Raw genomic sequence first — 13,855 nt, 5'->3', positions numbered from 1 at the left:
TCTGCCTCCAGTCCTTTTAAAGGAGAAGTAAGACTGTAGCATAGTAATTTGGCTCGAATTATTCAGTCGCTTGATCTTTAACATCATGTTAAAATAGTCTATTCATGCTTCTCAGGGTTTTTAATTTAGTGCCAATTTTGCATTCAATGGAATAAGATAAAATTCAAACCTAAAATCTTTTGGGTCTGCCTCACTTTGTAGCTGAAAATTTTTTGTTTCCTTATTGATTTCTTTGTAAGAGAGTAGACTCTGAGAAAGTACCCTTGGAGTGACTACCAGTTAGAAGTGAATATGACTAACTCTTTAAGGTGATATGTTTAGGTCCACATAAAAGGTATATGTTTAAATGTAGTAAGAAATAAGGCAATATATCTGAGGGTGATTAGTAAGAAGGGCCTTGAGTGGCAGTTTGAAGGTGGTATGCTTAATTTAATTTGTCTTCCTGCAGTTAGATATTTATGCTTTACTTACATCTCTTCTTTTCCCTTTACAGTTGTACAATGGTAGATGGAGTGATGATTCTTCCTGTGCTTATCATGATTGCTCTCCCCTCCCCTAGTATGGAAGGTAAGTGACACATCTTTTTGGGTTAAGATAAGTATACTGTGATTTTTTTTTGGCTTACTATAAACTACTTCTTAAGCCTATCAAACTTAAAACACTCTTTTTATAATAAATATTTGGTGATTATTGACTATTTTGAAGTGAAATTCTTATATACATTATATCTGAATATTTACATACACCTGTTTTTTAAAAAATTCAACCTAATTTTCTACTTAAAATAAATATAGGGCCAAGCATGGTGCCTCACGCCTGTAATCGCAGCACTTTGGGAGGTTGAGGCAGGTGGATCACCTGAGGTCAGGAGTTCGAGATCAGCCTGGACAACATGGCGAAACCCTGTCTCTACTAAAAATGCAAAAATTAGCCAGGCGTGGTGGCGGGCACCTGTAATCCCAGCTACTTGGGAGGCGGAGGCAGGAGAATTGCTTGAATCTGGGAGGCAGAAGTTGTAGGGAGCCAAGATCCCACCATTGAACTCCAGCCTGGGCAACAGAGCGAGACTCTGTCTCAAAAATAAATAAATAAATAAAAATGTAAAGGAGAAATAAGAGAAAATTCTGTAATTAACTATAAAACATGTGTTTAAACAAATGTGAGGCTGGGTGCAGTGGCTCATGCCTGTAATCCCAGCACTTTTGGAGGCCAATGCAGGTGGATCACTTGAGGTCAAGAGTTGGAGACCAACCTGGCCCACATGGTGAAACCTCATCTCTACTAAAAATACAAAAATTAGCTGGGTGTGGTGGTGTGTACCTGTAATCCCAGATACTTGGGAGGCTGAGGTGGGAGGATCGCTTGAACCTGGGAGGCAGAGGTTGCAGTGAGCTGAAATCACGCCACTGCACTCCAGCCTGGGCAACAGAGCAAGATTCCATCTCAAACCCCCACCCCCGCCCCCTCCAAAATAGCCCAAATGTGATATATGATGGTGTAGTTGGGCATGAGTCTACAAGAAGACATGATGAAGTAATACACGCTTGCACCTATATAGGTAATAATCTTCAGTGTCTTCGAAAATAGATTGGTGTTGGTGTGTTATATTGGTGGCTTAGTTGTCATAAGTGGTCTCTTACCTTCAGTGATTGAATTTTCTGAATTGGTGAACAGATTTTGGTAGAATTTAAAAAAAACAGAACCGTTGGCCCTTGATTTATATACTAGTTATATGTTTGGAATATTTAGTGTACATGAAGACAGTGTAAGACATACATACTTTGTGTTTTTATGTATGACAGAGTTAGGTACTGGTTTCAATTCTACAAAGATTATTCATGAAAATGAATGCTCAGTGGGATAGTTGATACTTGTGGCGCAAAGGCCATGTCTTGGCCTATTTTGGATGTTATAACAAAAATACCAGAAACTGGGTGGATCAAAAACTAAACATTTATTTCTCACAGTCCTGGAGGCTGGGAAGTCTAAGTTCAAGGTGCTGGCAGATTCAGTGTCTGGTAAGGGCTCGTTCCTCATAGATGGCACCTTCTCTGTGTTGTCTCATGGTGGAAGGGGCTAGCTAGCTCTCTGGGATCTCTTTTATAACAGCACAAATCCCAGTCCTGAGGGGTCTGCCCTAATACCCTCATCTTGGCAGTTAAGATACTGGCATGAATTTTGGGGAGACACAAACATTCAGGCCGTAGAAGGCTAATTCTTAGTTGTGTGGCACCACCCAGGCATTTCCGTGCCTTTGACGTCTCTGACCCTTGCTTATTTACTTTCATTACTCACCTTCCCATCCCCTCATTTCCAAAAAGTTGCTCAGGGATGGTCCTGCCCTTGTTGAAAAGGACAAAATAGATAATCAAGAGAGAAAGATAGTAAAAGTTACTCATAATTCCCTTCACTTACATGTAATTGCTTTTAACATGTTGTTATATATCTTTCTAGATAGAGAAAGCCTAAACTCTACTTTATTGCACATTGAGCAGTGCCCACTTTATTTTACAAGTGTTCCTCCATGAAGAGTGGTGCTTATTGTAGGAATCTCAACCTCTTTATGATCAGATGGGACAGTAAGACTAATGCCCTTGTTACAGGTTCTTTGGGGTATGGTCTTCTTTATATAAATGATGAGTTTCCAAGGAGGCATATAATTTGACAAGTTAGTATAGCCAACAATGTGAAAAAATCAGTACTTAGAATATTATAAATCTATTTCATTATATATTAGGTTCATAATATTTGATCTGTTCCTATCTCCTTCTCATACTTAATGACATATATTATACTTCTCCATTGTCCTATATGGTAGCTGATAGTCACATATAGCATTTGAAATGTCACTAATATGAGTGGAAATATGCTGTAAATGTAAGATACAAGCTGGATTTTGAAGACAATAAAAATGTAAATTTCACCTGTTTTTTCCTACTGCTGTGATAAAACTTAAATTACATTAGGTGGCTCACATTTTGTTTCTGTTGGCCAGTGCTGTTATAGACCATTTTAGATATCTAGTTTATATTCCACTCTAAGCAGTGTTGTTAAAGATATTCCCATAATATGGCAGTTGTGTCAGTTAGCGCCAAGAAGGTATGGGGAAGGGATCCTGAGTGGCAATGTTGAAGGAATTAATACAAGGAAATGGGCTTGTATTAAAGCTGGAAGGATTTGGTGAGTTAACGGTGATTTTTCTACTGGGGTAATTTTATCCCCCAGGGGATACTTGACAATTGCTAGAGACATTTCTAACAGTCAAGTTTCTAGGACTTTTTTTTTTTTACCTCTTTTAAATTGGTAAATAATGATTATTATTTAAAAATCTAAGGAATATTGAGAATTAAAGTCCCTCCAAATTTCACTCTCTTCCTTAGTTACCATATCAATTCTATATGATATTTTTGTTGTTGCCGTTTTGTTGTTGTTTGAAATGGGGTCTCTTTCACCCAGGTTGGGGTGCAATGGTGTGATCTCAGCTCACTGCAACCTTCTCCTCCCAGGCTCAAGCGATCCTCCCACGTCAGCCTTCTGAATAGCTGGGACCACAGGCTTGTGCCACCACAACTAGCTAATTGTTTTGTATTTTTGGTAGAGACAGAGTTTTGCCATGTTGCCCAGGCTGGTCTCCGACTCCTGAGCTCAAGTGATCCACCCACCTTGGCCTCCCAAAGTGCTGAGATTATAGGCTTGAGCCACCTTGGCTGGCCATCAATTCTGTATGATATTTTGCAATTTTTTTTTTTTTTTTTTTTGAGGCAGAGTCTCACTCTGTCACCAGGGCTGGAGTGCAGTGGCACGATCCTGGCTTACTGTGGTCTCAACCTCCTGGGCTCAAGCATTCCTCCTGCCTCAGCCTCCCAAGTAGCTGGGATCACAGGCAGGGAACCATGCCTGGCTAATTTTTGTATTTTTTGTAGAGCTCGGGTCTCACTGTGTTGCCTAGGCTGGTCTCCAACTCCGGGGCTCAAGCATTCTGCCCACCTCTATCTCCCAGTGTGCTGGGATTACAGGCATGAGCCACCGCACTCTGCCTCTGTGGTATGGGGCAGTTCAGATGATATCATGGGTGGACCTGCGATGTAGGCAAGTTATAAAAAAAGAGAGAAGAGACAGAGAACTGGAAATGTAGTATGAGGAGAGAAGGAGAGGTAGAGAGAGAATGGGGAAAAGAGTGGGGCGGAAAAAGGGCAGTTATGGAGCAATGCTAATAACCATGCCATTGGTTGTTTTTTTTTAATCCTGCTTTCAGCTCTTAAGCTGTCCAAGAATCCAGCAGATAACCTCTTAATGCCACAGTGAAGACATGTAAAACATGTAAAAGTTAGTTTAGGCTGAAATGGAAATGGAAATAGATTGACCCTTAAGGTTTTGCTATTTAATATACCACCACCATTAGGATGTTTACAAGTATGGAAAAGAGCATATCATCCTTTAATTGCAATTGCTGTTTTTTTAAAAAAATAGAATATCCAGTGAGTGCTATAGCCTAGCGTACTCTAATCATAATAGCAGTTGCCTTAGTGCCGTCTTTCCTCTGTGACTTAACTCCCTATTGTGTTTGTGTGTGTGTGTGTGTTCTATGGAAGGCATTTTGTTTTTATATATTTAGTAGGAAAATTTTAAAAACCAAAGAGAAACCCTATTTATAATACACTGTAGTATCCTCAACATTAGTTAAAAAGCAAGTGTTAAGTACTAATACTTAATCCAAAAGAGGTAAATAATGGGGCCGATAACAGAAATCTGTAATAGCAGTGTAGCTTGTCTACTGCTGAGCAAGCTTTAGACGACTACGTTTAAAAGGAAATAGACCCATATTTGATGTTATAGATAGGCATCCTATTAATTGTGCTGTAATGAAGCTACATCACGTTCTTGGGACATAAATAAGAGAGTCATAGAGATTTTGTTCTAATACATTTTATTGGGTAGCGTACTCTTCTTAGTCTATTAAAAAAATTTTTTTACCCCTTTGTCTCCCAAATGTCTCATAAATATTGATTAGAAATAGTGGTAACATTTTAAATATTAGTTCTAAACAGTGATTTTTTTTGTTTTTGTAGAGTTTGAGTGTACTTCAGAACATTTCTCAAGTTCTATGGAATCCTAAATGCTCTGGGCAATAAAAGATTTTTTCACCACTTATATTTGGAAAATGCTTTCCAATATAATGACCTGTTTGATGATTGTAGGTAATATTTAATGAGTGCTTAATATGCACTAGATATTGGGCTAGCTTTCATGCATAATTTCCTATAATCCTCACAAGTGCCCTCATAAGATACATTGTTTTTGGATGTGCTTTTGGATTAGTTAAAGCTCTTGCTTAAGGTTACACAGCCAACAAAAGGCATCATATACTTTGAGGAATGGTGTTCAAGAGCTCCAGTTATTATCAGTCCTCTTCAAAATTTTGCATTTTTTTGTGCCCTAAATTGGCTACATTCACATTCATATTATGTCTGGTGCATACTAGAATCCAGCTCGATCCAGTCTGTTTGAGAGCATGAGAAGAGAGTTTGTAATAGCAAATGATGAGGCCCCTTCACCTGGGGTTGTGTTTCTTACTTTTCTTGTCTCTCCTACCAGTAATCATTTTTCATGTTCATTATATATACAACTCTAGCTGCAGGAAGAGTTTTATTTGCTCTCATAGAGAAGAGCACTTGAGTCCTAATTACCTGTATATCCTTCCCTTTCCTTCCCATTAATAAGACTAATCATGCTCTAATACTACTATTATACCACCAGGGTGAAGGCAGAACCTCCATGTTTGGCTTTTCTTTTGTCCCTGTACGCATTTGCAGGTGAAGACTATGACACAATTACTTTAAAGGGAATATTGCTCCTTTGGAAATATTTCAAAGCTGAGACGACCCACATTTTATTAAATTTGTAAGCCACAGTTAGATTTTATTATAGCAAGGAAGGCCAGACTTATGCAGAATTTTTTCACAAGAGATTTCGGCCTGTTCTAGAGAAGACTGCTAGGTACTAAATTATTTTCTGAGTTAACTTGATTTTAGTATTTCCAAAGCCATCACTACTCAGACTTTCCAGCCCCACTACCCAATGATGGAAGGAAGGAGATAACGTCAATGGACTTTTTGTTAGGGTTACAAAGGTGCCCCTCTTTGCTGCTGGGGGGAAGAATAGAATAAGCCTTTCTTTGATTTTCTCATTATTAGGGATTCAGGAAGTTCTTGAAGGGGTGAATGAATGGAAGAGAAATGTCTTAGTATTGCATTTGTTTCTCTTCTTGTTACTATAATTTATCTCTTGTTCAGAATAAAATCTTTTTCTTTGGCGTATCATCAAATGGAAGATGTTTTTAGGGAGAGGGATGACATACTAAGGCATTTGCTACTACTGGGACCTAGAATGTAAATATCTGATGAAGCTTCATACTTTTAAGACACTACTTCTTTATCATCAAGTTTTCTTATTTTACAAAATGATCCTATACTAGTTGATGCAAGGTGAGCTGTGACAAAGCATCCTTTTAGCCTTTCCTTCCTGAGAAGTGTTTGTTTCAGCCATGAGCAGTTAAACTAGCGCCACATTCTTTTCTTTCTTTCTTTCTTTCTTTTTTTTTTTTAGTGGACAGTATAAGAGGGGTATGGATAGCAGTAGGGTGTGGGAGGATGCTAAAAATTCATTCAAAGAAAGTCAAATATTGAACAGATGAGAAAACAAATTCAACACCCAAGCTCATGAAATGATTTCCTTGTGGTCAACAGCGTGCAGTGCAGTCACTTCTAAGTGTTCTCTTTTATAAAGACAGGTCTCCAGAGTGAGAGGATGAATGCCATCTCCTCTTTATGGAAAAACTTGTAAAGCAGAAGGTTTGTAGGCATGTCATATATGCCACTTTCACTCTTGAAAACACCAAGGAAAATAAAACACACTTAAAAATTAATTCGTAACTCTTAAAACGCTGCAAACTGTCCTGTGGAACTTTCCTCTGCAGCCCGGGATGACCTCAGGCAAGATTCCATACATAATGTTTATTCCTAATAGCCATAGTGACTCAGAACTCATGTCATTCCAAGATAGTGTAAGACACAGGCGAGGTGGCTTTCAAACTTTTGACTGTGACTCACAGCAAGAAACATTTTGGAGTAAGACCCACTGCATAGATAGTGCCCACACACATCTGAAATGAAAATTTCATGAAACAGTAATTACTCTTACTATGTTTAATGTGCACCTATTTCTTGTCTTTTTAAATTTTATTCAGTTTTATTTCACTTAAAAAGACAGAAAGAAACCTTGTCTTAAACTACTAAGTTGATTTTGCTACCCAATAGTGGGTCATACCCCATATTGAAATTAAAAAAGACGACACCAGTCTGCTTCAAGGTTTCACTGCGCAGGTGTTCCTACTGCCCTCATGTGACAGCTCTGACACCTGACCATAGGTCATCTGGTGTATTCCTCAACAAAGCTGGTCTAGAACCTTTTATTTTTTCATAACTCCATGTAGCCTGACCATCCTTTCTCTTTAAGTCAGTGATTTGGCAGGAAGAGGGAAGTTTACGTTTGCACCTTCTCAGCCTGGGTCATAACACTGGAGCAGCTGTGGCCTGATTCTCATCAGCTGAATCTGAGCCCTGCAAGCAGGGTGTTTCCTAGAGCCATGGTTAATGCTACATCTAATTCTTTGTTATGGGCTAGAACAGAACATGGACTTTGCTGAGAATATGTATATGGGATGTGGGAAGGAGAGATGTGGGAAGGAGAGAAACAATAAAAGGAAGAATGAGAAATTCCTCTTGGGCACATGATGGTGACATTCACCTTAAAAAAAAACTTGCCAATATTTTTTAAATTGGTGATTTGGGGGATTGGGGTGGGGATGGTTCCTTCGTTTTATTTCTTGCTGCATTTGTTTTGTCTTCTGAATTATGGTACCTACACCAAATTAGTTTTAGTTGAAAAACAACAGCAAAACAGATTCATTCAGAAAAGTTACAAAGAATGGATTAAAAAAAAATTACTAACAGTCCAGTTTAGAATTTTACTTCTCTAATATATATAATACTGCAGCATGTCATGTAGAGTTACAGTAATGACTTCTTTTTATCCTTAACTTCATGTCCCAGTTCATATGCTTCAAATTCCAGTTTTGCAAAAGGTTAGGATCATGTTTGACATAGTATTGATGGTCAGAGTCAAAGAATGTGTTCTGAAAGGAAGGCTTTGGCCATGCATAGGAATCAAGCCTTTCTCAGGAAAGAGACAAGGCCGAAACACCATCGTTAGTCATCCTCTGTTTCACTATGTCTTTGCATATATTCTCCTTCGCCTCTCTGTGCTTGTTGCCACCTGGTACTATGGAAATAATAACGGTACCCACCTTGTTGTGAGGAGTCATGAGACTACATGCCGAGTGCCCAGCACACAGTGAGCCCTAGAGCGTGAGAGGCCAGAATGTGGAGGTATTCATTGTTTTATCCCTAGTGTCTAAGACATTACCTGATGTGCAGTTGGTGCTCAATAAATATTTGACAAATGTTGGCTAGAATAATAATTATGGTAATAGAGAAAAGATAATATTATAAGAGACAGTGGGACTGATCTGGGCTGATCATATAAACTCTTTCAAATAATTTATAATGAGTTGGGGAAAAGTGAATCAGTTATAAGACAAACTTATGTTCTTTTAGTCAATTTAAACAGGAGTACCAGTTGACAACACTGGTAGGCATTAGTGATGTAAGTGTAAGCAAGAAGTGGTTCCTGCTTCAAGAAGTCACAGTCCAGTTGGATACAGCAAAGGTCACAGCATAGCATGACGAGTATGGACAGGAAAGGCCTGCATCCCTCATGGAGCTGGGTTTGGGGCTGGTGATGCAGGGAAGCGAAGTTTTGAAGGATAAATAGCCATTAGACCAGCAGAGGAGGGACTAAGAAGGACATTGCAGGCAGGGGAAGGGTGAAGTCCAGAGATGTGAGATCATGGGGGGTCACCATGTCATGAGATGGAATTAGGGTTGAGAGTTGAGCCCTGCAGGCATGGCAGAGCCTTATGCTAAGGTGTTTGTCTTCTATCCCGAAGGCAATGGAGAACTGTGGAGAGATTAGGTGCAGTTTTGTGCTTTGAAAGAGTGGTGTATGGTGAAAGTGGATCATATAGTGTGGCAAGATGAGAAATAAACGGATGGGAAAAACGAATCCTCCTGCAGTTTAGGGACAGGCAGGCACATATACTCCATTTTCAAAGGCATCCCAACTGTAGCAACTAAATGGTGGCAAACAAAACAAAAACAAAGCCTTAGTGCGGAAGTAGAACTGTTACAGGTGGCTCACAAATGATCATAACAGGGACAAAACAACAATAATCTAATAATAATGCTATTGCTAGTTTTATTATGAAAGCAGAAGCCAGAGCTGCTGACTTTTCTAGCAACTTTTGCAGGACATTTAAATCCCTCTAGCTGGCCCTTTGTTCCTGTGTTGCCATGGAGTGTCAATAAGCCCAGCTCAGAATAACCCAGGCAGTGAAATGAGAGGTACAGCTTGCTCACTGGCATGTTGGCTGGCCAGGTTACACTGTTTTCATTGCTCCCATCTTGGGAGGAGCACTGGGCAGCTGGTTGCCCTGGCAGCTGTGAAGGTGTATGTCTCTTGGCTGCCCAGAGTATGAAATGGAACCAAAACTGGCCTGCCTACTGAGCATGTGCAGCTCCTGACTGAGCTGATAGCAACTGAAAATAGCCCACGGAGCACCTGTCCCTTGTACACCAGCCCCTGGCCGACTGCCATTTAGGACAATGTGGACTTACTCAGTAGACAGGTGAGGTGCTGAGCAGATTTTAATGGTCTTAGGAAGATCTTGGGAACTTTGGCCCTACTTAAAAGGAAGAAAAAAAAAGCAGCAGGCTTCTGAGCAGTTCCATTTGGTGCTTCTGTGGTTAGTGGGTGGCCACACTGGCTATGTATGTACAGTATGTGCCTGAAGACTTCATATTGTTCTCCTTACAGCAGTTCAGTAAACTAGGTAAGTTTTCTCTTGGAGAGAAAGGCTTTCCTAAAAGTCTCCTAGTGGTAGCCATCCATGGTTTATACAGCCTCAGCTTTAGAAAGTTTTGGAGTTAAACTATTTTGTTTCATTTTATACCCGCTCTTTAATCCCTAGTGATTGTTAGTCATTTCTACAAGGTGTCTCTTTGCTAGATTACTATTTCTCAGTAGTCCAAATCTTGGCACAAGTACAATCACAGAATAGAATCCCAGCATGTCGGGAGCTGTCTGTTCCCTTTTGGGATTTCTTCCATTTCCTTCTGGACTTTAATCTCCTCGGTAAGCTTGCCATTGTTGGACAGACTTGGTGGCCAGTGTGGATGGAAGCAGGCTCTGGAAGGAAATGCTTCTGAAATGACTGGTGGCATTAAAGCTACTATTTAAAAGTGACCGTTTGTAGATACTTGGGTTATCTTTAGGCTGTCAGTAATCTGCAGCTACAGGAGCCAGAGGGAATCTGCGGAAACTCTTGCTTGTTGCTCTCGCCTGGATTTGTGTTTAGATATTCTTGCTCCCCAGCCAGTGGCCTCGTGACACATCTCAGATTTAGCTGGCTGTCTTCTGCCAAAGTCCAAGATTATTGTGGAAGCTGGGAATGGTTTGCCATGGCACAGATTGAAGGGGAGGGATTGTGTGTTTGAAAAGCCAGTTCTGCTTCACAGCACTCAAATGAGATGCTTTCTGTTTCTACCTGGAGTGTAGGCACCTGGAGCCTTTCTGTGGGCCCAGGGGTAAAAAAGAACAAGCTCAAAAGGACTCAAATTTAACTGTCTCATTGTGACTGTGAGATCTTTATTCTATGACTGATAAGCCAATCTTGTTCAATATGTTAAACCTGAGAATTAATGAATTATTTTGGACTATATTAATTAGACTGATAGGGGAAAGAAGATATGTAAAGCAAAGATCAAGTTATAAAGGCTGGGATACAGAGGCAAGGCATGTCTTCCTGGGGTTGAAGACATGGGATTCCTTTCTTCATTAACCTTTCACGGAGTTCTGGACTTGGTAGGGCCTTGGGAAATGAATGGGGAAGTTGGAGGATGGGGAAGTAGCATTATCAGAGGCTTGGACTCTGCCCCAAGTTTTTACCCTTTTAACTGTTATTTTAAAATCGCTTTGGCTTCATCTAGGATGGAAAGTAAATACAGTAGCCCCCTATTTATCCATGGGGAATACATTCCAAGACCCCCGGTGGATGCCTGAAACCACAGATAGTATTGAACCTGATATATACTATATCTTTTCCTATGTCTAGGATAAAGTTTAATTTATAAATTAGGCACAGGAAGAGATTAACAACAATAACTTAAAGTAAAATAGAACAATTATAACAATAGGCTGGCATCACCACTCTTGTGCTTTGGGGCAGTTATTAAGTAAAGGAAGGGTTCCTTGAACGCAGCTGCAATACCATGGCAGTGGATCTGGTAACCAAGACATCTGCTCAGTGACTAGCAGGATGGTAGCATCTACAGTGTGGGTATGCTGGACAAAGGGATGATTCATGTCCTGGGCACGATCGAGCTGGACAATGTGAGATTCCATCATGCTACTCAAACAGCACACAACTTAAAACTTAGGAAATGTTCATTTCTGGAATTTTTTGCTTAATATTTTTGGACTGTGGTTGACGGTAGGTAATCGAAATAGTGGAAAGTGAAACGGTGGATAATGGGGGATAAGTGGGGACTACTGTAGTCTGGAAGTTACTTTGTTCCCTCTGTGCTTTTCTCTGGGGTAGGATAGGTTGTGGAGCTAAGGAAGGGGAGTTTAACTAATTCAGGACATTTTCACCTTTAGCTGTGGGTGCTACAGTGCCCAAAGGCTGCATTTCAAGACTTGTTAAACAAATTGGAGCCCTGCTTAACTTTTGAAGGGTTTGTCTCTGTGGTTTGAAAGCTTCCAGAAAGGCTGTAGGGGTGTGGTGGAGGCTCGCTGATGGTAACCAGAGCTAAGATTGGCAACCTTGGAGGAGGCCCAGTCCATGAATCCCAGAGAGAGAGGTAGAGTAGGATGCAAGAAGAGAAATTGAAGTGGAGAGCTAGGCACAAAAGCCACCGGCTGGCTTTTTCTCCATTGTTCTGTCTCATCTAGAGCCCATTGTTAAATGTTTCCTGTAAAACCAAAATTCTCAGTGTAGAGCCCAGGTAGGAAACCCTTACTGAAATGCCATACACTCTCTGGTTAGCCCGAGGAGGTGGGGGAAACAACGAAAAGTGATTCCTCAGAATCAACCATTCTTCCTGTGGCCCGAACAGAGCTTCCAGCCTGAGACATTCAATCGATGGAACCACATTCCTGGCTCTCTCCTAAGACTAAACAAGGAATGACTTCTGAAATGTTTACAATTCACTGGGACTTTCTTCCCTGTTCCTCCAGATTATTCTACTCTCTGTTACTCTCCGTATAACTAGAGCTCCACTTAGACATGGCCAGTATTTTTTGGTTTTTGAAGTATTCCTCAGTAGGCAGTTCCCGGTAGGCCTTGTAATCCTTTGTTTCTCTGAAGCAGAGATTCAAGAAGTTTGAAGACAAAATGAAGAAAGTGGTCATTATTTTCTCCCACATTAAGGAGTTAAAACAACTCCTTAATATGCTGTATTTGTTAAAGCCAAGTCTTTGCAACATTCAGAGAATCATAAAAAGCATGGAAAGACAGACCAATATTGTCTTAGGTCATTACCTCACAGTGTTCTTTAATTTGTTAGTCACTTGAAAACAGGCTGAGTTTTTTGGCTTCTAAATAGAAGGTGTGGCTGCTGCAATAGGCTTAATTTACAGGGATTATTTCAGAGACAAGGAGTCAGCCCAGACACAAAATAAACAGATGGCACTTTTTTTTTTCTCAGCTTCAGCAGTTCAAATGCAGGATGACTTAGGAATCCTTATCACCTTCAGCAGAGCAAGAAGGGGAAAATGATGTAATTCTCTCTTCCCCACTCCCTATTGAAGGTGCCATTATTTCACTGATAGGGATAAAATATGGCAGCAAAGACCAGGGAAAAAATGACAGCAAAGAGCAGGGCAGCTTTTTCTCCACTAGGCAGCCGAGTCCTGCACTGACCCCTCCAAGCCGACGAGTTGCAGGTATGTGTTGTGTTTTCCTGATTCTAATCACCATAGCCCAGAGTCCTCAAATCAACCATCCAGAGAAGGACCACCCACAGAGCCCAGCTGTTCTATTAATATATTAAATAGTTCCTCATTTTTTTAAGGAACACTTGTATTTTACCTGTTTCTTTTAACAAATTAACAAGCAAACAATAAACCTACCACACCACAAAATAGTAATTTTCTATATTCGTGAGCCCAAGTAGGTGAACAGATGTGATGGTATGGCAAGCTCTTCTAGGAAGAAATGGTTTGCTCAGGCATGCCGGCTTGGTGACTAAGCCCTGCCTTAAGATCTGTGCTGACATTTAAAGACTTTATGGGCTCAGCCTGCTCTGAAAACCGGCATCAGGTCTCTCTCCACCTCTAAATCCTTTCTGTGAAGGGAAAATTCATTCTGAAGCAAATATTCATCAGGCTTGCACTCCTGCCAACCACTGACACTGTTGTGGGGTATGTAATGAACGGTGAGCAAAGTATTAATAGATGCAACTCACCCTCATGGTGCTTACAGTCTATAGGAAAGGTGACATTCAACAGCCATGCAGACACAAGTACGGCTGTAGCTAAAGGGGGGTTCCTACTTTAAATCTGGGTGTGTGAACAAAGGCTTCTCTGAGGAAGTAACGTGTAAGGTGAAATCTTCACAGTAGATAGGCACTAACTAGGTGGAGAGGTGTTGACTGGAGGGAGATAAGCATTCAAAGTG

At 40.4% G+C, this 13,855-nt stretch overlaps 1 protein-coding gene across 5 annotated transcripts in view; it reads left to right on the top strand.

Moving 5' to 3' along the window:
- Window positions 1–13,855, top strand: part of ACVR1 (activin A receptor type 1) — a 141,123-nt gene that overhangs the window by 75,780 nt on the left and 51,488 nt on the right. For all 5 annotated transcript variants that reach the window (XM_002812500.6, XM_024243732.3, XM_024243733.3 and 2 more), the window contains one exon: window positions 494–567. In XM_002812500.6, coding sequence (XP_002812546.1) covers window positions 501–567 — 67 coding nt within the window. In that variant the 5' untranslated portion in view covers window positions 494–500. The remainder of the gene's footprint in view (window positions 1–493; window positions 568–13,855) is intronic.

This window comes from Pongo abelii, chromosome 11 (genome assembly GCF_028885655.2).
Source record: "Pongo abelii isolate AG06213 chromosome 11, NHGRI_mPonAbe1-v2.0_pri, whole genome shotgun sequence".
In the NCBI taxonomy this organism is placed as follows: Eukaryota; Metazoa; Chordata; class Mammalia; order Primates; family Hominidae; genus Pongo; species Pongo abelii.
The sequence above is the reverse complement of the archived record's forward strand: the minus strand, read 5'-3'. Positions and strand labels throughout refer to the sequence as shown.